The sequence below is a fragment of the Cyprinodon variegatus genome, unplaced genomic scaffold (assembly GCF_000732505.1).
Source record: "Cyprinodon variegatus isolate N-32 unplaced genomic scaffold, C_variegatus-1.0 Scaffold244, whole genome shotgun sequence".
NCBI classification, from domain to species: Eukaryota; Metazoa; Chordata; class Actinopteri; order Cyprinodontiformes; family Cyprinodontidae; genus Cyprinodon; species Cyprinodon variegatus.
Genome location: NW_015150697.1, coordinates 460,451 through 482,381, shown reverse-complemented (window position 1 = coordinate 482,381; position 21,931 = coordinate 460,451). Strand labels below are relative to the sequence as shown.

Sequence of the window (21,931 nt, the reverse complement as noted above, 5' to 3'; positions counted from 1 at the left end):
GCAGCCCAGTAACCATCAGACGGCATCTGCGAGAGAAGGGCTTGAGAAACAAAAAACGTCTTCAAAGGCCACAAAATTTCCCATTTGGGCTTTGCAAGGGTGCACCAAACATGGGACATTGAAAGGTGGAAGAAAGTTGTCTTTTCTGATTAGAAAAAATGTAACCTTGATGGTCCTGATGGCTTCCGACGTTAATGGCATGACAAGGAGATCCCACCTAAGATGTTTTCTAAACGGCACAGTGGTGGGGGTGCCATAATGATTTGGGGTGCCTTTTCCTTCAATGTAACAATGGAGCTTCAGGTTGTGCAGGGGCATCAAACAGCAGCTGGCTATGTGGAGATGCTCAAAAGTTTTTGTCTCTTACGCTGATTTCTTCTTTTAACATTGTGAAGCTCTACTTAGAACTTTCTTTAGATCCAATAGTGCAAAGTGCAAATTCTTGCAATTTTTTGGCTGGTTTTAAGATTTTAATCAGGAGTATATATAAATATATATTTGAGAGAAATAAAAAATAAGGATGAAAGGGCTTTGGTCTTCTGCAAGCAGAGAAAAGAGTATAATAAAGGGAGATCTTCATGTGTCCTATCATGAACAATTTGAACGTAGGTATACAAGTGTAGAAGAAAATCAAAGGCAAATAAATGGGGGATAAAAAGGCTAAATTAAAAAAGATTTTGAAAAATTAGTAGGCACAGGCTTTTCATGCCTGTGGAAGTAGAACGATAGCCTATCTTGCATCATGTGAGTCACACTGTTTGCATCTTAAACTATTTCAATTGACTATCAATAAATGTATACTAAAATAAAAAAAATATCAATAAAGATAAACCATCGGGTGTTTTCAATTGTAAATGCTTTGTATCTTTATGGGTGAAAAAGGGAAAAGCTAGTTTTTTGCTTCTTTTATACTCCACAGTGATGACCATCATCAAATAAAAAAAACAGTCCCATGCAGATTGATTTATGATGTCTAGAAAGCGCTATTGTTTTCTTTTTTGCTCTCTATTTTTTGCCTCTCTTCTTAAGTATCCTCATGCATTTTTTAGTCCAGGAAAACTTTAAGAACATCATCTACTCATGTTTTCTTAGATGTGCTCATTTCCTAGAAATGATGTTTCGAGAAAATTTGTTTCTCAAAATGGCAGCATCTAAAAAGTCCACAGAAGTAATGTAAAAATGTTCCTGCTTAACAATCTCTCTTAGAGAGAGTCCTTACTCTCCAATTAGGCTCAATACATTACCCTAACAAGGGTTTAAATTGAAGTCTGTTGTCAAACTTTCAGAAACTTTCCTAAGAGATTTTCATGACACACTAATCTCTTGTTCTACATCCCAAAGGTCCTCCAGAACTTTGAGGTGATTGAAAATTTAAGATATGGTGCATTATCATTAAAGTCTTGGAGGACTTTAGGAACATAAATGAATAATAAATCAGATGATGGCTGCAACATAGTCATGATGGGATGGAAATGGAAAAAGCAGAATGGATCCATTTTTTCATTACACCAAAATCTCGACTGATTCACCATTTTGTTACCAAGCAATTGAACAGGCATGCCTAAGAAAATTGAGGTTGAGACCTGTTGTTACTCTTCATTTCTAAACATATAGTCATATTTAAGAAAATTAGGCTAAATTAATTAACTGCACTATTTGGCTATTATAATAACCACCCTCAAACATGTTATTTGCAGAAAGAACAACCCACAAAGAGCAGTAATTAAGCAAATTGTTGAGGTATGTCAGTTTATGATGGGGATTGTTTTTAAATTATTGGAAAAAAAAAATTGAAAAGTTTCAAAAATAATTGAAGGTTTTAGTCCTACAATAAATTAGAAAACACATAGTAATGTTAAAAATTGCCAGCCTTTAAGCAGACATTAAGCATACTTTTCATTAAGCCTAGATTTCTTAATTACATTTAATGGTTTGATGTGATATTATAATTTTAAATGTTAATGTTTTAATAATGTAAATAGAAAATGTTAATATTTACCAGAAAAAGAGGCTTGAAAACATGGGTCTATATATTGTGTTTCTATGAGCAACTTCATAGTTTGGGCCAAAGTAAAAAGTATTCAATATAAGTTATTCTTAATTGTGTAGAGAAAACACTACAGTAAGAACATGCTATGCCCCTTATTAATTTAGGTTTGAACCAAGTTAAATTGATTCATTTCTTAAGGTTTCAGCTAATGTCTTTCCAGCTCTCCATAAAAAATATACAGCAGTCTGAGCAGGTAACATGATGCAGACACACTGCAGCAACAAAAATTGTCCCTAATTGATTTGGCTGCTAAAATGCAGACAGTCACTGAAATATGCGAAAAAAGGTTTAGTGCAGTAATACTGGTATTTTAAAAATGCATTGATTGGAAACTGCAGTCTGATCCTTGGGATCCATCATTCATTTAATCTTTACATAATTTGTGTTTTTTTTTTTATTCTAAATCTGTTTAGCATTCATAAAAGAATACACAATTCTTGAAACATGACATATACAAGGAAATACAGTCTTCAGCTGAATACAAAAATAGTGGAAATACCATATAAAGCAACAAATACAATGTCACCTAAAATGAGACATGGAGTGTTAGAATGTTAGGGTTCAGTCTTCGTTTGTAATTTAATAGTTTTTTTTTCACATGTTGCTGTTAATTCTATTTTGGTTTTTGTTTATTTTCAACAAAAGCGTTAGGCAGGGTTAACTAAAAAATTATTTATACTATTCTGCTATCTATTAAGCATATTTGCTTATAAATATTTATATGAAGTACTTAAGAATTGAGAGAAGGATGTGCTGTTAAAATATTTTTGAAAATTGTAAACAAAAGGAATGTACTGTATTCTATATATTAATCAGGAACATTAAACCATTATTTCCATCTTTGCTGAATAAATATGACTATATGCAAACAAATGGAGCAATAGTTTTAATCAATCCTTTTGAAAGATGAACCAAGGAAGGCCTGTTGTACACTGGGTAGTTAATTAGATCCTGAGCAGAGTCAGCTGTGAGATGCTGTATTTCTGTTGCATGTAAATGATCGTCTTACAGTGCAACTATCAGAATGAAGGTTTTTTTTTCCTATTATCATTTTTTCTGTTAAAACTACGTAGGCCTAAAGCATTTGAGATAAACACACAGTTACTATCAGGACACCTGCACTGACCATGTTCAGAGTTTGTAATTAGTTTAAATATCATGAAATGTTCAAATTAACCTTGTTTTGATCCAAAACACACTGGAGAGAGTGGGAGAGACATGCGGCAAAGGACCACGGTTCAGATTCGAACCCGGGTCTGTTGCAATATGCCCTCCACAAATGGGTTGTGTGCACTAAACATTGCTCCATCGAAGCACGCCCCGTAAATATGAATTATTTTTTTTAACATTTTTTTCTTGTTTTGTTATGTTTTTTTAAACTACAGTATTGCAATAAAATACATCCCTCCCTGCATTTGATTTATTCACAGCCTCAGTCAATGTGTGTGTTACTTAATAACATTAAATTAATTAATATAGTTTAGTTTCAGGTAAAATATTGATAAATACTTAAAATTAACTAACAGAGTTTTATAGAGTTTTATTTATATTACATATATTATGTGTTTAACAGGAGTTACTGTATTTTTGATGTTCTTCTAAGGTATTTACAGTAAGGCAGGTTAACATGAATGCATTTTTTTATCCGGCCTTTGAAAACGACCCTGATGTTAACGTGTTGCATTTGAATGAGAGTAACGTAGCTGAATAATATATTTCTGCCTTCATACATAATGTTTCTAATATGTTATTAAACAGCATGACGTAGCTTAAGGCAAGGCTAACTTATTTATACAGCACATTTCATTCACAAGGCAACTCAATGTGCCTCACAGCAACACCAACAATACAAAAACAATAAAACAAATCAGTCAATACAAATATATAAAATACACATTATATATTAAAGTAGTTCAAATACAATCAAACACCATAGGCAGCACTACATAGGCATGTTTACAACCTGGACTTAAACATAGTCAGGGTTGAGGGTTGTTTTACGTCCTCACTGAGGCTTTTCCAGACCTTGGCTGCATGAAGCATGAAGCAGCCTCACCATCTTTAGTGGTGACTCTAGGAGCAACCAGGAGTCCCTTCCCTGAGGAACCACCTCAGGTCAAGACCTGAGGTGGTTCGTTGACGGTTTGAATGCCCAGTCCAGTCCAGTCAGCGGCCGAGCAGCACCCCCCCACCCCCACCCCCCAAAAAAGGGTCCTCCTTTTCAGAAAACCAAATCTGGTCACCATAGATAGTCTTTGGATCCCGGGGAAGACTGTGAAAATTTTCCCCTTACTCCGTGCAGCCTGGAACACTGCATTTACACCCATGGTTCTGGCTCATTTTCAGAAGAGAAACTGCCTGCTTTGTAATTTTTGTAGAAATAAACCCAACTGTAGGCTAAACAGCTAAACTGGTGTCTTACAGCTACCTCTATTCATGTTCTTGGGCCAGTGAACCAGCGGGCTGGTCTGAATGTCAATTTCGGGCCGTGACAAAAGTACAGGCCAGAACCAAATAAGGCAACATCCCCGAATTGACGTCAACTTGGGGCTTCATTTGGATTCACCCTTTTTATGGTGGAAGTTTAGAATTGTGAGATTTGCAGAGAAAGGAGGTGTCGATGGGGTTTGAACTTCTCTGCATGTCCATTTCACCCACTGAACTATTGTTATTCATCTATGACAATATAAACTCGGTTTTGCATTCTATGACCCCTTTAAAGTCGGGTAATCTCTCCATTGACTTAACTCACCCCAATGACACTTTAAAATCCTAAAAGAAACCCTTAGATGTGATCAGGACTTATACTGACTCTTCTGTTATTAGGGTGTCATGTCTTACAAACAATAACATAGTGTGGGTTAAATATAACGTTTTAGAAAATCTCCAAACAGGCCTAGACATCTTTATCCTGCAGTTATCAGCGCCTACAACAGGAAACCATAGGTCTAAGAGAGCCTATTACATGATGAGCAAACCACAGTCAGCTTGCTGATACCAATTCGAGGAGCAAGAGGGCATTTAACTGTGCATCCTTTATATGTGCCTTGGCTTCTGATCCCTGCTTTCAAATGAGACAAATTTGAGACACTTCACACTCCAAACAGATCTGTAGACATTCTCCCTTATAAGTGTCAGCATTTGGTATCGAGTTTCTACTAAAACTGTGTTTTCCCCCACGTGAAAATGACCAAGTGGCTGTTTGAAAAGCAGAGGTCATGTAGAAGCTGTATGCTTGAGATATCACATTCCCCTTCAGTTAATGTTTTGCATCCAGTTAAAGGGATGACCCCTAGATTATAGGATCCTACATCTTAAGCTGCATCCCGAAATGAAAATCTAGTAGGGAAAAATATTTTTTGTATGTATTTAGTCCAACCGAAAATCAATAGTATTTGAATGTTTTGTTTTAAAGGCAGTATTTGAAACACAGGGGCTAGCAACTAAAAATCTCTAAGAGGCGACATAGCAAGAGTCATGCTGGAAGAGTTAAACAATGTTGAGATAAAATGTTTTGATAAATGTATTGTAAATAAGGAAAACATGTCATGTTAAAGGCACACTGCAGACTTTGTTACCTGAAAAGATGACAAATAGGAGTTATTTTAAATGATTCCTCCGGCCAAAATACAGTGCTTTTTTTTTTATACAAGGCCTTTTAGCCTTGACATTCCTCTAGGCTAAAGCCTGTTGTCGGAAAATGTAGATGTCTCTTATTTCATATCTTAATTTATCCTATTTACCTACTATAAAAGTTTTCACTCGGTCTGTTATACCCCCAAGGCCACACAATTCTCTGCGTGAGGGTGTTTGTAGACCAGACATAGCTTCTTCCCAAAACAAGTCAGATTCTTTCTCAAGGTTTACTCATAACATGTTACTGTTAACCAAAGTGTCTGTAATTTGTTTTGACTCTGACTACTTTCCATTGTTGTAAGTAAGGGGGAACGAACGCTCCCCAGGCAGAACAGGGCTGAATACTGTGCCATAAGGGCTGTATGATGAACTGTTCTATCTTTGCAAAGATATAATAAATAAAGTGCCGACTGAGTAAAATCCATCAATCTCCATTTATATAACTAGGGTGAATAGCTGAATACTTTTTTTTTCCCCTCTACAAGCCTTTTAGCCTTGAAATAAACTTTGTTAAAAAAGGTAACAAATTAAAACAGATATTAAAGTACTTTATTCTATTCATTATCAAATTAGCAGCAAAAAACATATAACAGTTAATGTAAAGTGCACTGGATTTTAACGCGGATATCTGATATCAAATCACTGATCTCAGCCGATCCAGTCAATATCAGAGCCAATATTCGATCCAGGTGTCGGATCAGTGCTTCTCTAGTTGACTATAAAGCTGCCAAACACAACTGGTGTTTGTGCTTGTCCTAATAAAATGAAGAAATTCCAACTCTGTCATGACAGAAGGCAAATAAAAACAAACTGTTTTTTATTGTGATAATAATTACGGACAATTTACACCAAGGAGGTCAAAACAAACTTGACTGATACAACAAAGCATTTAGTGGAAGGAAAGTTATTTAATATGTCTATAGTCTATTTTTTTTAATCAAAGCTAATTGTGTAGGCCAGTTCACCTTTTAACTTTCTGAGTGATCACAGTAATTATTCTGCACAATTTTTTTCCATTACTCTTCATCTACTTGTTACCCCTTGTTTCCGCTTTATGTCAGTCTTGTCTTGCTGCAGCAACCCTGATGCTTAAGCATTCAAAGGGAGTGCAGACACACTCCAAAACTTCTTAATGGGCTGGCTAAAAATAGCTCAGGCTCGATCTGACTGGGCTGATTCAGGCAGCTGTGACTCATTCAACTGTGTTACTATGTAAAGAGAGTAAGTTAATGTAGCTATTGTGCACAGCAAATTATCAACACCTAAATGATTTTAAAAGTTGTTTCTTTCTTCATTGATAATTGCATATAGTGCAATGCTACAAGCCAAGGTCATGATCTTTAGGGACAATCAATGTTTCAGGATGCCAGAAAAGATAAATTAAAGTGCACTCTATGGAAATCCTGAAAGCTGCTCTCCATAAGGGCAGATCATTTGTCTTTGGATGCTATACAGCAATTTTTAACTGAAAGACAGGAAGATGGAACGGCTGGGGGCTGGGTGGTTCTGCTGGAGGGCTGTAAATTCCAACAGATTGGTGACAACAGATTAACGATGCTATTGTGGAAAATGAGTGCCGTCGCAATTAGTTTGTATCATTAGAAAAGGAAGAGCAGTTCAGAGTCACATCATTATCCCCTCCATTGCTGCAAGTAAACATCCACTATTAACCCAAAGTACGTAACAGGCCAGCAGCATGTGTGAACATGTGTGGGGGGGAGGCTGAGCAGAGCGCATGAAAATTATCATAATACTTTAGTCTGTTCTATTATATGTGCTATTTGATTTTATTCAAATATATATATATATATATATATATATATATATATATATATATATATATATATATATATAATACTTATGGCTAAAAGGCAAAGTTATTTAACCTTAACAGCATACAGTATATCCACAGCAATGCATTTTAATACCAGCCGTTCACCTCTACCTGATTCATTTGTAGCCCTGCTGTTTTTCTTTATCAGTCGTTCATGTTTTCTCTGTTGCTTTTCCTTTGCTTTTTCCTTTGACTCATCATCTTCCCCCTGTATGTCCCCTCAAGTACTAGCTAGAGATGAACTGCTACTCACAGGCAGCTCTGGCTGTGCTGAGAGAGGAGCAGTGGTGACAGATAACAACCAGGAGAACCAGTGATAGTTTAAACCGCCTCTTTCACGTGGCCACCTGCTTCCTTTTTCAGTCTTTCTCATTTTCTGTCCCTCTGACTGAGGCTGTCCTCCCCCTTATTTGTCCCCCTCTGGTGCTTCCATCATTGCTCTTTCAAACCTGGCGGAGAAGAGGTGGAGGCAGGAATAGATAAAGAGAGATACCACTCTCAGAGTCATGGCTCATGGTGATGTGCGGTGGTAAAGAGAAATTGAGCGATAGCAGGAAAGAGAGAACACACTCAATAGTATTAGGGTTACTTAATTGTAGACTGGGTTGTCTTTCGTGCTTCACTACGCTGAAACATATTGCCCTCAATGTCAGTAATGGCTCAATGGCTGCCTTCTGATAAACAACCCCAGTGTTTATGTGTGTCCCAGTGAATATTTTACTGGGGTATCCTGACTTGTAATGCTGCTGTAGCATTGCTGATGGATGCAGGGATTGGAATGAGGTTTGAAATGCTTCAGAAGATTCAGAAATTAGAAAGTGGGTAATGGAATAATGTAGTTTTTTTTTGGCAAGCTTAATTATCAACAGGAAAACTAAAAAAAATAACCTCAATAAGACATATCCACTAATGGCAACATTTATTTGGACCCCTAGTAGAGATCTATAAAGAGCCTTAAAATGAACTCCTTTTAAATATATTTGTTGATATGAAAAACAACATGTTAAGTGATATTTCTTTTTAATAATATTCCAATTGTCACACCTTTCTAAAGAAACGGGGGCCAAGAAAAAGGATAGATTTTTAGTCTACTGAACAACTTTTGTGTTTATTTGGCAGAGATGGAGAGTTACACTGCCGTTCCATTTAAGTCACAGAAAACAAAAGCTTCAGACTTTCTTTAGGCTCCTATCGAAAACCTTCAGACTCAACTTGGACTTGAAGAAAATTTATCTTGTGCAATTGGGGTTGACGATACTTGATAGTTATTATCGTGTAACTATCAAGATAGTACAACGTTTAACAAGTAATATAAAACAGTTAACTATAGTTTACATGTACAGTGTTATCTGGAAAAAATAAAAATACTAAAAGCTAATGAGATAAATCAAGGAAAAACCAGTACATGGTTTAGGTTCTTAACCAGTAGTAAGGCTGCAAAAAGTTATTTTTAACTGACTTAAAGACTCCAGGGACTGGGTTTAATTTTTCTGTTAGATTTAGAAATACTTTTTTAAAGCAGAAAATCACCCTGTTTGACAAAGATTTCATGATCCACTGTAGTCTAACAAGGTTACCGTGGCATCTGGAAGAAATGGAGTATGGACCACCTTTACAATTTCAAAACAACAGTTGGCATAAGTGGGTTTTCCATATAAGTATAAATTCAAAATAGGCAGTTTCTGTCTGTTATAATAGAAGGAAGGTTTTTCTGGCATTGGCTCCATATAACAACTTGGATTACAAAAAAAATAATTTGATAAATGTTAAGGAGGATTGGTGATACTGACTCTGTTGCAGCAATTATCAAATGGCAAATTTTGGACATTTATTTTGCATCTATAATAATCTGCTTACTGGACAAAGGCACAAATGACTTGTTAGAAATATAAATCTACTTTAATTTGGATGTATTATTAATGTAAGTGTGCTACAAAAAAACAAAAGAAATCATATAAATTACAATAATACTAATGGGTATTATATTATTATTACTCCTAATGAAAGTAATAATTTGTGTAAATGTAAACAGTATAGTACATTAAAGGTAGGTAAAGTGTCCAGATTAATCTAAAATGACTTAATTGATGGCTGGCATTCTTGCACTTATGGTACCCCCCCAACAAAAAAAAAAAAAATCATAAACTCTGGCCGTGGTAGGGCCTACAAAACATTTGTCAATCCACTTTGCCTAGCGTTGAAAGTGGATTGGCTACTTGTTTGTCAATCAAACATTTGTTGCCCCCAGGACGTTTTTACGTAGGCCCCAAGCTGTTTCTAATACGCTGTTTGGCTATCTGGCCGCCATGGCGCCGAAGCATCAAGTGGTACTGCTGATGCTTATTTTACCTTTTTTTTATCAGTCTTGTGTTTAAACATGAGCATCATTGGCATCAATCCTGACAAACCTAACTGGAAAATGTACTTGAAAAAAGGCCATGAAGGAGCAAAAGGTTTTGAAAACAATGTTTTGTTTGAGAAACTTATGCAGGACAGGTAAATTACGTTTGATTCTGTAGTAAGTAATGTATTTTTTAAAATTATGAAACATGCAGCATGCAGCGGTACTTTACTGCCTCTCTAGGTGAAATACAAAAATGCCAGCAGAGGCAATTCCAATGTACAGAACTGTTAAAAGGACGGGACACTGACACATGTGCACAATTCAAAATACAAACAATATATACATATATGTATATACAAACAGCTGTTGGACATATCTTCCACCACTGAATGGTCTTTATTACCTTTAACTTCCACTTTTTTCCTGGGTTTGACATTACTTTTTCAACAATATTAATGTATTACACATTGGGATGCCAATTAATGTGACCAGAAGCACCAGCACACAAAACTCCACAATGTTTGGAAATATACACGGAGGCTGAGACAGTTTTTACACCCACCCCGCCACTCTCAAAGCCATATACCTGTGGGTTTTCTTTTCCATTACTTGTGACTGTGCTTTAATATTAGCACAATATCCCATCCTTCCTCCTCCTTCCTTCTCTCTTCTTTTTAGCTGAAGACAAACGCAACCATCTCTGTTTTTCTGTCTTTTAGAGTATACTCCCCCATCCGTCTCTCTCGGTATCTGGCCACTTTCTCTCCAACCGTTCCCTATCTTTTTCTCACAATGCATTTAAATGGGGTGTTTAGGGATTCCTGGCTGTTCTTCCCTCTTTACACCTGCTCTGAGGTAACCTCAATCCCTCAACAACGCTTTCAACCAGGAAAATGCCCCAGCTGCGCCGAAAATAGGCCCAAGGAGACATCTGCCAAAAACAACAGAAGGAACAGGGTGATATTTATGGGACCAAAAAAGAAAAAAAAAAAAAGAAAAAACAACTTTCCCCGTCCCATTACTAAACCTAGGTTTATGCTGCATTGCTAAATTATCCAACGAGATGGCCAACTGGTTTCCTTGAAATGTCTTCATGAGACTCAGTGGAGATAAGCTCTGCACATGTTGCTGCCCTTGAGAACCCCCACAACAATCCGTTAATTAAATAGCTGTCTACATCAAAACAGAGTCACATTAATCTGATGTACTCCCACTTGTTCACTGGTTACATTGTTTACATTGATATCTGTTGCAGTAGCATGGAGGATTTAATTATTAAAATTAATCATCTTAATTCAAAAAGTTGGTCAGCTTTTCTTAGATAGTAGAAGTATTTTTATACTTGGTTACTCAAATCACAACAAGTAAATTAATCTTAACAATGTGTTTTTACTTTAAATTTAGCAATAAGGAATAAATTACTGTTTCAGAAAAGAAAACAAAATAGTTGAAAGCGCAGATTTAGATATAATCAGAAGAAAATAATTTGCCAAAATGTAGTTCTCTTGTTAACAGCAAGTTATCAGCTACAGTGTTAAACAACCCAAAATGTTTTTCTTATTGCTCCTTCAAACAAATTTTTTTTATTTTTTATGTTTGCTGTTCCTGGTTTGATGAGCTCTAAGATTGTTAATAATTAGGACATGATTGTGTGTATTACCTCACTTTATATAATTACTTTTTTCTCCATCTCTAGGAGGAGTTCCTCGGCCACTGCAGAAGGGTTGGGTTTGTGCATCCCTCCTCCTTTTCTACAAACCCTTCCTGTGCTTAATGTGAGGACGAGTGCCAATGTGTGAGGTGAATAGGAGAGTAACCTCTGGTTTGGTCATTTGGCACTCTCTAATGCATCATACTGTAGTGCTCACATATGGGGAACTGGTTAAGTTTTGCTGTTCAATTATACGATGCTCTGTGTACAAGCTGCATAACTTGAAGACATGTAGCACAGAATATGAATGTCACCAATGAAGTTGTAAAAATATTTCCTTTAAGTTGTTAATATTGGCTTTTATTTCAATTTTTTATAGTTCAGATGTGATCAGAGGAATAATTTGAATAAGGTGTGCTTCCGTTGTCAAGATACTAAATACAAAATTCGATATCCAGGAAACTATTTTAGTGACTCGATACGATTGGGATATAAAATGCCAAATAAATGAAGGCATTACTTGACATGAAAAACTCCCTCATTTTCAATCTCAACGTGGAACATGATTTTCCAACAGAATCACAGATTAATTAACTCTGCAAATAAATGTAAATTAAATAGCCTAAATATAACTCAATTTTACAATATTTTGTGGTTGTTTGTGGAACTATTCTTTTAATGTGAAAATAATTTAGAAATCTAGAATTAATATTAGCAAAACAACAATATGCAAACAACGCTTTAGTATTATTTAGGGTCGTTACCATGTCCGATTAGTGTTGTATCTGGATACAGTCTGTTTTATCTGCAGTAATAGGTTAAGAAATTAAATACTCGGTAGATCTTTCATGAAATCTTCCACCAATGCCTTCTGTTTTGTTCAAAGTGTACAAAAACTTATAGTTAGATAAAGCTTATAGTTAGAGTGGGTCAGGTTATCCAGAGCTATCTCTATAGTTATGCTGCTATAGGCTTAGATTGTTGAGGATATAGGGACCCCTTTTCATCATTCTATATCTATTATCCCATTGTGCAGATTTTGTTAGTTCAATCTCTAACATTATGCTCTCTCTGCTTTTCTCATCATAGTAGCTTCATCTGTTCTGTTCCGGTCTGGCTGTGACACCATTCTGGAGAGAAATATCAGCTGTTCTGCTGTCATCAACACCTTTGTTTATAGATGTTGTAGCTTGGCCTGTTTTTCAGTGTAGTCCTGTTTCTCTGACTGTGACCAACTATATGTTTTCTCTTTTATCCTCTGACATGGGAACTGGCTCGGTGCTCATCTGCCTTGCTGAGGGTTTTCTGGACGGGCCACCTGTGGAGCTGGTTTAGAGTTGCCTTTTGTATCTTTGCTTCTTTCTGTATGTCTGCTTCTGTCTCCTTAAACCCCAGTCGGCAGATGGCCGCTCACACTGAGCCTGGTTCTGGTGGAGGTTTCTTCCTGTTAAAAGGGAGTTTTCCTCTCTATTATCACTACAAGCATGCTTGGTGTGAGGGACTGCCTTCGAGTCAATGAGTTGATGCAATCAGCTGGTTTTTCCTAGATGGAAAACTTTGAGTTAATTTGGCTGTATTGTCTCTGTAAACTACTTTGAGATGACATGTGTTGTGAACTGGCACTATATAAATAAACTGAATTGAATTGAAAACCTGTACCACTATATTATACTACACTACTGTACTCCTTTCAACATATAATTACACAAAAAAACTAACTACTGCCTTAAAATACTTTGTGTTGTTTATTTTAATTTTATACATAGCTCAGACGATTTTCACGAACATTGCAAAACACATATTCGTGTGGAATGTTTCCTGTTTTCATTAGTCTTTCACAGACACTGACTAATTCAATATTTATAGCGTGAAAGTAACTTTTCATCCCCTTAAAAAATATATAAAAACTTCAAAATGTCTTTTTTACTCAAGTTTTTATATTTCATTAGATGAGGATATTGATTAAAACAACCCTGTTCATCTAAATTAATTTTACCAGTAATCTTTAAAGCTCCCAGGCTTCAATATAAATTGAAATTACCAAAAATCTAATTTGTATATATAGAAAAGGAAAAAAATATTAAACTTATCAAACAGAAAAGAAACTTGTATGGCTCAAACTAGCATTAAGGTACTGTAGTTCAAATTTCTGAAAATGAATTCATTATTTTAACACATGATGAGGGGATATTAATGCTCACACTCATGGAAAAAAAGAATGGAGAAACTGAGCTAATACACTATAAATGTTGGCACTTGGGACTGAAAACATATGTTATGATTGTAAAATCTTCTAATGGAGAAAATTAGAATAAAAAAAAATAATCTAGAGTTAAAACATGATAACCCTAAAAGAAATACCCTTCAAATGTTCAGCATCAAATAAAAAAATGTCTTTATGCAGATTATCATTCATTGAAGAAAACCTACACAGATTTTCTTTGCTTGTGAGTGCAGGGATGCAGGAAGGAAGACAGGAGAGAACACAGGAAGCACTAGGAGAGTGAAAACTCTAAATTATCTCTCTTTTTAAAAAAAAGGCATGAGTATGATCAGTGTCCCATATCTTTATACTGTTAATTGCATAAGCAAAAATGCTAAAACTAAGTGTAAATAAGTTTTTTGAGTATATTTCATGACACTTTGTAAAAACCAGCAAATAATAAGTAAGGCACTTAACATTACATTTTGCTTATATATAATAAAAATGACACTTAAAAAGGTATGATTTATTTTAGGATAGGCTGATATAAATTCCCTATGCTTTCTCAATCTGTACTTTTGAAACAATTTGTTAGTGTGTTTTTTTAAGGAGATAGTTGGTGAGGGGCAGGCTCACTCAGAATGGACACCAAACAGCAACATGTGGTTCATTATAAATAAATTAAAAAAATTAACATTTGAAAAAATGTGGATTATCAAACTGATTAACCAAACACCACTTGTGAAACGAATCCTGATTTGTACATATTCTGAGAATTATAAAGCAAAGAAGATTAAAAGGTAAACATGCAAACAAATTGTGTTTCAGCTGAGAAGAAAAGGCAAACACACACACACACCTACTTGTTCTGCTATATGTAATGAGGACCATGTGTTGATTCCCATTGAGTTTCATTGATTTTCAGTCATTTTCAACCCTTTCTATGACCTAACCCTAAACCTTACCATTACCAATGCATACCCCACCCTGACCCTCACCCAATTGTCAACTTAGCCCTAAACCTAACCATTATCAAAAAAACTTGTGAGGACGAACAAAATGTCCTCACTTTACATCACTCATTGTAATGGTGAAATTGGAAAAATGGTCCTCACTCTGATGGTTAGACATCTGTTGTATGTACACACACACACATTAATGCAAAAGAAATTCTACAATGTGAATTTATGGTTCCTTTGTGTAAATAAGCCAGCAACCAAAATGATTTTTCTTAATTTTGTATGGAAATGTGAATTACAATTTCTTACCTAATCTTGGGTCATACTGTCGCATTTGAACTTCTTCCACACAATCTGCTGGAAACCAGCCTGTTCTTCCTTTGACGGTGCCTTCCCAGAAACCTCCTTCACCTATACTTAGTACTAATACAGAGAGAAGACAAGAGGATCATCACTATTAATGTGATAAAACAGGCTGAAGAGGCTTTTGCATGTTGGAAAATGACTAAAACACTCAGGTGAACATAGAGCATGAATAAAATAAGTATAGAGAAAAGATAAAATAAATTGTGAAATTGTGAATACAACAACAAGAAGTAACATTTTTGTCTAACAAATACATAACATGGATAAAGAAAACTAAATATGCATGGATAACTTTTCACTTTGTTTGAAAGCTTCTCCATAGTTTGTAAAAAGTCACCCTGTTATAATGGTGTTCAAAATCTCATTCCCTATTGATGGGCTAAATGTTGCAATAAAAGTGACATGACATAAAAGTGGAAAACAATCATTGAACTGTCACCTGTACACGATGCAAACTTCATAGTAATTTATAGTTGGTTCCTTTTACACTGCTTTTTTTTTTATCTTGCCACGTTTGCTGGCACATAAAAAAGTGCTTTAATTGTGAAAAAAGTGGATTTTGTATCTCATCAAGTTATTTTACATCTTTCAAGTGTGTGTGCATGTTGATGTATAGTGCGGAGGTCTTCAACAGGGGGTCCGCGACCCCTAGGGGGTCCACAGAGGTACTGCAGGGGGGTCTCAATAGTTTTAGTTGATTAGACTTTTTTTAATATATTCCTCCCTGCAGTTTTTTCCACTAATTGAAATGTCTTTAAATCCACATTGAAATGAATTCAACACACTTTCAGTCATCAATGCACACATTCAGCAACACACAGGAGCTCTTTCAAGCTGGGCACCGTTTCATTCACAACACCTGTCCCATCAACCAGGAATCAGAAATACTTTAATAATAATCGCAGGGAGAAATTACTTTCATTATATTACTCCATATGAAATAAAGTGACTATAGGACCAGTTTCATGCAATATATATAATTAGGGGTCCCCGCTCCATCTCGCCATCAGTTTGGGGTCCTTGCCCTGGAAAACGTTGAAGACCCATGGTATAGTGCATGTTTATCCGGATCAATAATGTGGAAACTAGTGTTCTACTGGTTAGAATGGCGCATGCCATATTTGCCGTGACATCACCATGTTTTTCTAATTATACTTTTTTATACTCAGGTTTAAACTCACAATATTGAGATGAAAGCTTTCATGTAGTTATTATGACAAATATTTACATCATAGGCAGTCCATGTTCCATGCAATGAAGGATGCAAATATGCACATTTCCCTTACAACCAAAGCATAAATATCTCTACCTCTCCTTAAATCTATGTTAAGTCTTTCCTTCCAGGCATGTCAGAAATATATTGTAAATAAAATTATGAAAACTAAAACTCAAATCTAAGTTAGTTGCCCATACTAAATTAAAAAACAGTTTTTGGATTTCAGAGTTTGTGCGCTGGTAAAACTGTGTTTTTGCCACAGTAGGAAAGGGTATGGGCAGAACACTACAACACGTAATATAATAGATCAAGCAAAAAATTAGCACTTTAGGAAAAAAATCATAAAGTAAATCATCATAGATGACATTGATTTATATATGTGTAGGGTGTTACACTAAGGCATTAACTATGAAGCAGTGATACAAAGATATTGCAGGGAGTTTGTGGTAAAGTGATAAATGATCTCAAAGTGAAAGTGATGAAGAGATGGCTCACAGATAGCCAGCTGGGGGCCCAGCTTTAGCAGATGTTAGTGATTTGAATTGAAACTCAAAATGTTTCTATTCGTGGGATTTAATGCAATAATCACAAAAAAAATAAAAAAATAAAATAAAAAAAATAAACATCACAAGAATATTAAAGCTTTGAGTCTGCAGGGGTTGTTTTCCACTTCACAAAGGCAGAGGGTTATAGACAGCCTGTTGCAACTGACCAAAGCTGACTGGACTCAAAGTGAGCAAAATAGGACTGACAGGTCACAGGTAGAGAGGCACACTGACATGACAGACTCATCCAAAGGAAATGCGAGTCATAAAAACGCTATGGGTGCAAATACGTGCGAGTGAATGAATTCAAAGCAAATACAAAAATTAGAGTAACAGAAACACTGTTTGTATAAAACATTTCAATTTGAACTATTCTTAAATTAATAAAATCACTATGACCACTGAGCTCCATTTACAGTAGCTTAGTGTTGACTTCCACACACTGCAGTTTTACATTTTTTACAACAGTGAGATAAGGCTTTTTCTTTTAATATAAGGCCTATAAGTAGTTATTTGACTTGTATTAAATATTGTCTCTAGTTTCTTATTAACATCTTCCTTTTGGTAAGTGTAGTTCTCTCTGTTTTCTGTTGTCTTTACTTCCGGTTTCCTTGTTGTTTCTGAATTTTTTTTGTCTTCTTTTGGATTTGAGTATTATTCATTTCTGGGTTTTCTTTTTTTGTGTATATCTTCTTAGTTTCTGGGCTGTGTTCACTTCCTGTTTCTAAATTCTTTCTCCTTGGGTGCGTTTGAATTCATGGGCTTAGTCCTCCAAGGACGCAACCTTGTTTTATTGTAAAGTGAACAAAGAATATACTCATGAGAATAGAGTGGAATAATGGTGACAACCACCAGGAGCATGAACAAATTATAGCAAATGTTATGATATAAATCTTAGTCAGTTAAATAATATGCTGCTGTCATTGTGCACATCTCTGATGTTGCTGCTATTATCAAATATCCATTACTGTAAATTTCCATAGCTTTATTTTGGTTATTTATTCTCAGGGTGCACCATTTTTTATATTGTTAAAACACTTTACAGTACAGTATTTTATTGTTTATATTTTAACTCTTCACTATTATGTTATTCTTATACATTTTTCTAAGGTCTACATTTGTGTGACCATCTTTTTTTCTTTGCTGAATTCTGCCGTAAACACCAGAATTTCCCCATTGTAGGATAATGAAGGATTTTTCTATTCTATTCTATTCTATTCTATTCTATTCTATTCTATTCTATTCTATTCTATTCTATTCTATTCTATAAAAGAGGTAAAAAGATATAAGTAAATCTAAACAATGTATGTAGAAAAAATATATCTGCAAAATCTCTTATATTCAACAACAAAAAACAACAAAATAGCAATAAAAAAATAAAAAATCATATCAGATTTATAGTCTCCAAACTGCAGATCCATTAGAACCTGTCCTTAAATCACAGCCAAACCCATTTACACAGTAACAGATAAAAACCTTTAGATAAATCAAACATTACCGCCACATATCTGACTGAATAACCATTAAAACAACAATTTTAATTCATTTCAGACAGAACTATTCACATGCTTGTATTGTATTTAACGGAACTTCCAATATTCACCACTGTTCGATGCCAAGTACCTTTTTCCTCTGAGCATGGAGAAGTCGGCTCGGTTCAATTCGCAATGAATCCTGGGATAACCAAGGATAGAGAGGATACACCAGACATATCCTTCAAATGTGTCCAGTGTAAAAGAAGGGCACATTTGTAGGCCGCATAAGAGGAGTCTTGGAATCCGATCAGACCTTGGCGCCTAAATTCGAACGCAGCCTTTGACTACGTCTGTTTCTGATTGCACTCTCAGCTGTTCTACTCTGCTCATTAGTCTCATCTGATTCTTCCTCCACACATCAATTCTCCTTGGCATATATTCCCTCTTTGGTTCTGTAGTCACTGTTTGTTCAGCTCTTTAACCCTGCTCAATACTGTTAAATCCTGCTACAGTATGCCCTGTGTAACTCTGGCCTCATTGTTTTTTTACAAAATGCTCCTGCAATTTCCCCACTGTGGGACAAATAAAGGATTATCTTATCTTATCTTATCTTATCTTATTTTGGATTTAAAAATATTCACAATCTTCAGGTCACATTTTTTTAACTATATTTTAGGACTGAACTTTGTATAAAAATGTATATTTTTTAGAATTATTATAATTTTTTGCTCCATGTCTGATTTCATTTTACCTGCATACTGGTTTTCCTTCAGAACCATTTAAACTTTTTGTGATATAATTACCTTGAACAACCTTGCTTAAAAATCCCACACACAACCTTCCGTCTAAGTACTACTGTCAGCATATCCTACAACAAATGCTGGTCAGATATGTGAAAAGCAGCAGGACCAGGTGAAAGACAAATCTACCGTGTTTCTAAAAGAAGTCTTTTAAAGACACAAGGATGGTTGAAGGAAAAGAGAGTTTCCCACTAACTTCCGCCATGATAATTAGTGATGAATGTATAGTTGATATTGATCTTCCCTGCAGGGCTGAGCCAGCACGCTAATTTCTACAGCACTCATCTATTACCCCACCAAGCTAACAGACACACTCGGCTCGCACACACATGCAGAATCCTCAGAGATCACCGGCTGGAACCAAGGCTTTGCCTGAGCGAGCCCTTCTTCTAAACTTGTTGCTAGGATACGCCAGTGCGATGTTGCAGCCAGCAGACAGCCCACTAAATGATGTACTCTACTTCCTCCAACTATATTCCACTCTGGCATGGGGAAATGTTGTGGTGATGTAACTCTTTAAAAGACAGCCAGTGTGACTCCTAAATGTTAGAATATTCATCATGTTTAAAAGTGTTTCAAACTATTGCAGGATTTTCTGAAACACATGCATTTTCACATGCATATGAAGAGGGAAGCTCATGCTAAAACTGTTAGAACATAAAAGTTAAGCTCATTATCTTAAAGCAGGATATCTTTAAAATGCCCTCCACTGTCTTCTAGGATACACTCTGAACTTGTGGGGAGTGGCGGCCCAGTGGTTAGGGCTTAGAGCTTGGAAATTTGGGGTTCTGAGATTGAGCCCCGCTCCCACAGACTGTCACTCTGGCTCTCTGAGCAAGATCCTTAACCCCACACTGCTCCCCGGGCACCCCATGATGGCAGCCCACTGCTCCCCAAGGGGATGGGTTAAATGCAGAGGTAAATTTCTCCAATGTGAGATCTATACATTTCAGTGATTATTATTAAGAAGTAGTCATTAGAAAAAAAAAAAAAAATGTCAGCAGAACTGAACTTCACAATCCACTCAGTAAACCCAAAGATAAATCGGTATTATTTAGTTTAATCTCCTTATCTTATTGCGTGCCATAGGGTGTCACACTCCCAGGCAGGACAGAAACTTCCTTGAAGAGGGAAGCAGTGTATGACAGAGGTGAAACGGTGTTTATTGATTCCCCAGAAAAAGAAAAAAATAATACAGAGGACTGATCCTCCCTCTCTGATCAGCGATCTTACCTTAACACAACTTTACCCTCCCTGTCTCCTGAGAGGACAAGCACAATCTATATATTTCATGGTTATACTCCGTTTTTTTCTGTTTACTCCACACCTGGCCCCTGCCTCCTTCTCAGTATTTCAAATGATTTTCCCATTTGCTGTCTGGTTCTCCCTCTTTGTCTGCGTGCCTGTCTATAATGTAGTGGGGTCTCTGCAGCAGACAGGTGCCAGCTGGGCTCTTTGTTCTCCATTGGCAAGGATGAAAGAAAAGGTAATACCTCAGCTTGATCTTTAAAGCTGCCCTGGTTAACTTCACTAACTTCCATATCCACAGTTTTGCCTCAGGGCTCTATGCCTCACAAAGTGCTACTGATCACGGAGTATATTAGAATTGCAATGGTTATTGTACTACATTATTAGTAGAGAAATGTACTGATGTAAATATTTCTGTACATAACCAAAGTGTAGAAAAAAACTGTAGGAAAGGTCAAGTGCACTTAAATAGTTTTTAGGAGGGTGTTAAAAAAAGTAATTTTTTGATTTGTTTTTTAAATTAAAATCTGAAATAAGCTGGGTGCATTTTTGTCCACTAAATTAATTTCCTTTAGTAATAGTATTACAATAACAAATAAAAACCTGTTGGTGAATGTATTTGCATGCTTTAAACTTTTAAAGACTAACATTCATTCCTATTCCTCTTGGTAACATTAAAGACATCTGGTTAGACTGTTTGGAGAGGGTCTATAATCATACAGGTCCTTCTTAAAATATTAGCATATTGTGATAAAGTTCATTATTTTCCGTAATGTAATGATAAAATTTGAACATTCATATATTTTAGATTCACTCTATTGCACTCTAACTGAAATATTTCAGGTATTTTATTTTCTTAATACGGATGATTTTGGCATGCAGCTCATAAAAATACAAAATTCCTATCTCAAAAAATTTGCATATTTCATCCGACCAATAAAAGAAAAGTGTTCTTAATACAAAAAAAAAGTCATAATGTACAGTTATGCACTCAATACTTGGTTGGGAATCCTTATGCAGAAATGACTGCTTCAATGTGGCGTGGCATGGAGGCAATCAGCCTGTTGCACTGCTGAGGTGTTATGGAGGCCCAGGATGCTTCAATAGCGGCCTTTAGCTCATCCAGAGTGTTCGGTCTTGTATCTCTCAACTTTCTCTTCACAATATCCCACATATTCTCTAAGGGGTTAAGGTCAGGAGAGTTGGCAGGCCATTTGAGCACAGCGATACCATGATCAGAAAACCATTTACCAGTGGTTTTGGCACTGTGAGCAGGTGCCAGGTCGTGATGAAAAATTAAATCTTCATCTCCATAAAGCATTTCAGCAGATGGAAGCATGAAGTGCTCTAAAATGTCCTGATAGCTACCTGCATTGACCCTGCCCTTGATAAAACACAGTGGACCAACACAAGCAGCTGACATGGCACCCCAGACCACCACTGACGGTGGGTACTTGACACTGGACTTCTGGCATTTTGGCATTTCCTTCTCCCTAGTCTTCCTCCAAACTCTGGCACCTTGATTTCCAAATGACATGCAAAATTTGCTTTCATCTGAAAAAAGTTCTTTGGACCACTGAGCAACAGTCAAGCGCTGCTTCTCT

General features: G+C 36.0%; 1 protein-coding gene across 1 annotated transcript in view; it reads right to left on the bottom strand.

The window, feature by feature from the left end:
• shank3 (SH3 and multiple ankyrin repeat domains 3) overlaps positions 1-21,931 on the bottom strand; it is a 285,728-nt gene that overhangs the window by 54,206 nt on the left and 209,591 nt on the right. Inside the window, exon 15 of the mRNA XM_015381921.1 lies at positions 14,987-15,100. Within this exon, the coding sequence (XP_015237407.1) occupies positions 14,987-15,100 (114 nt within the window). The remainder of the gene's footprint in view (positions 1-14,986; positions 15,101-21,931) is intronic.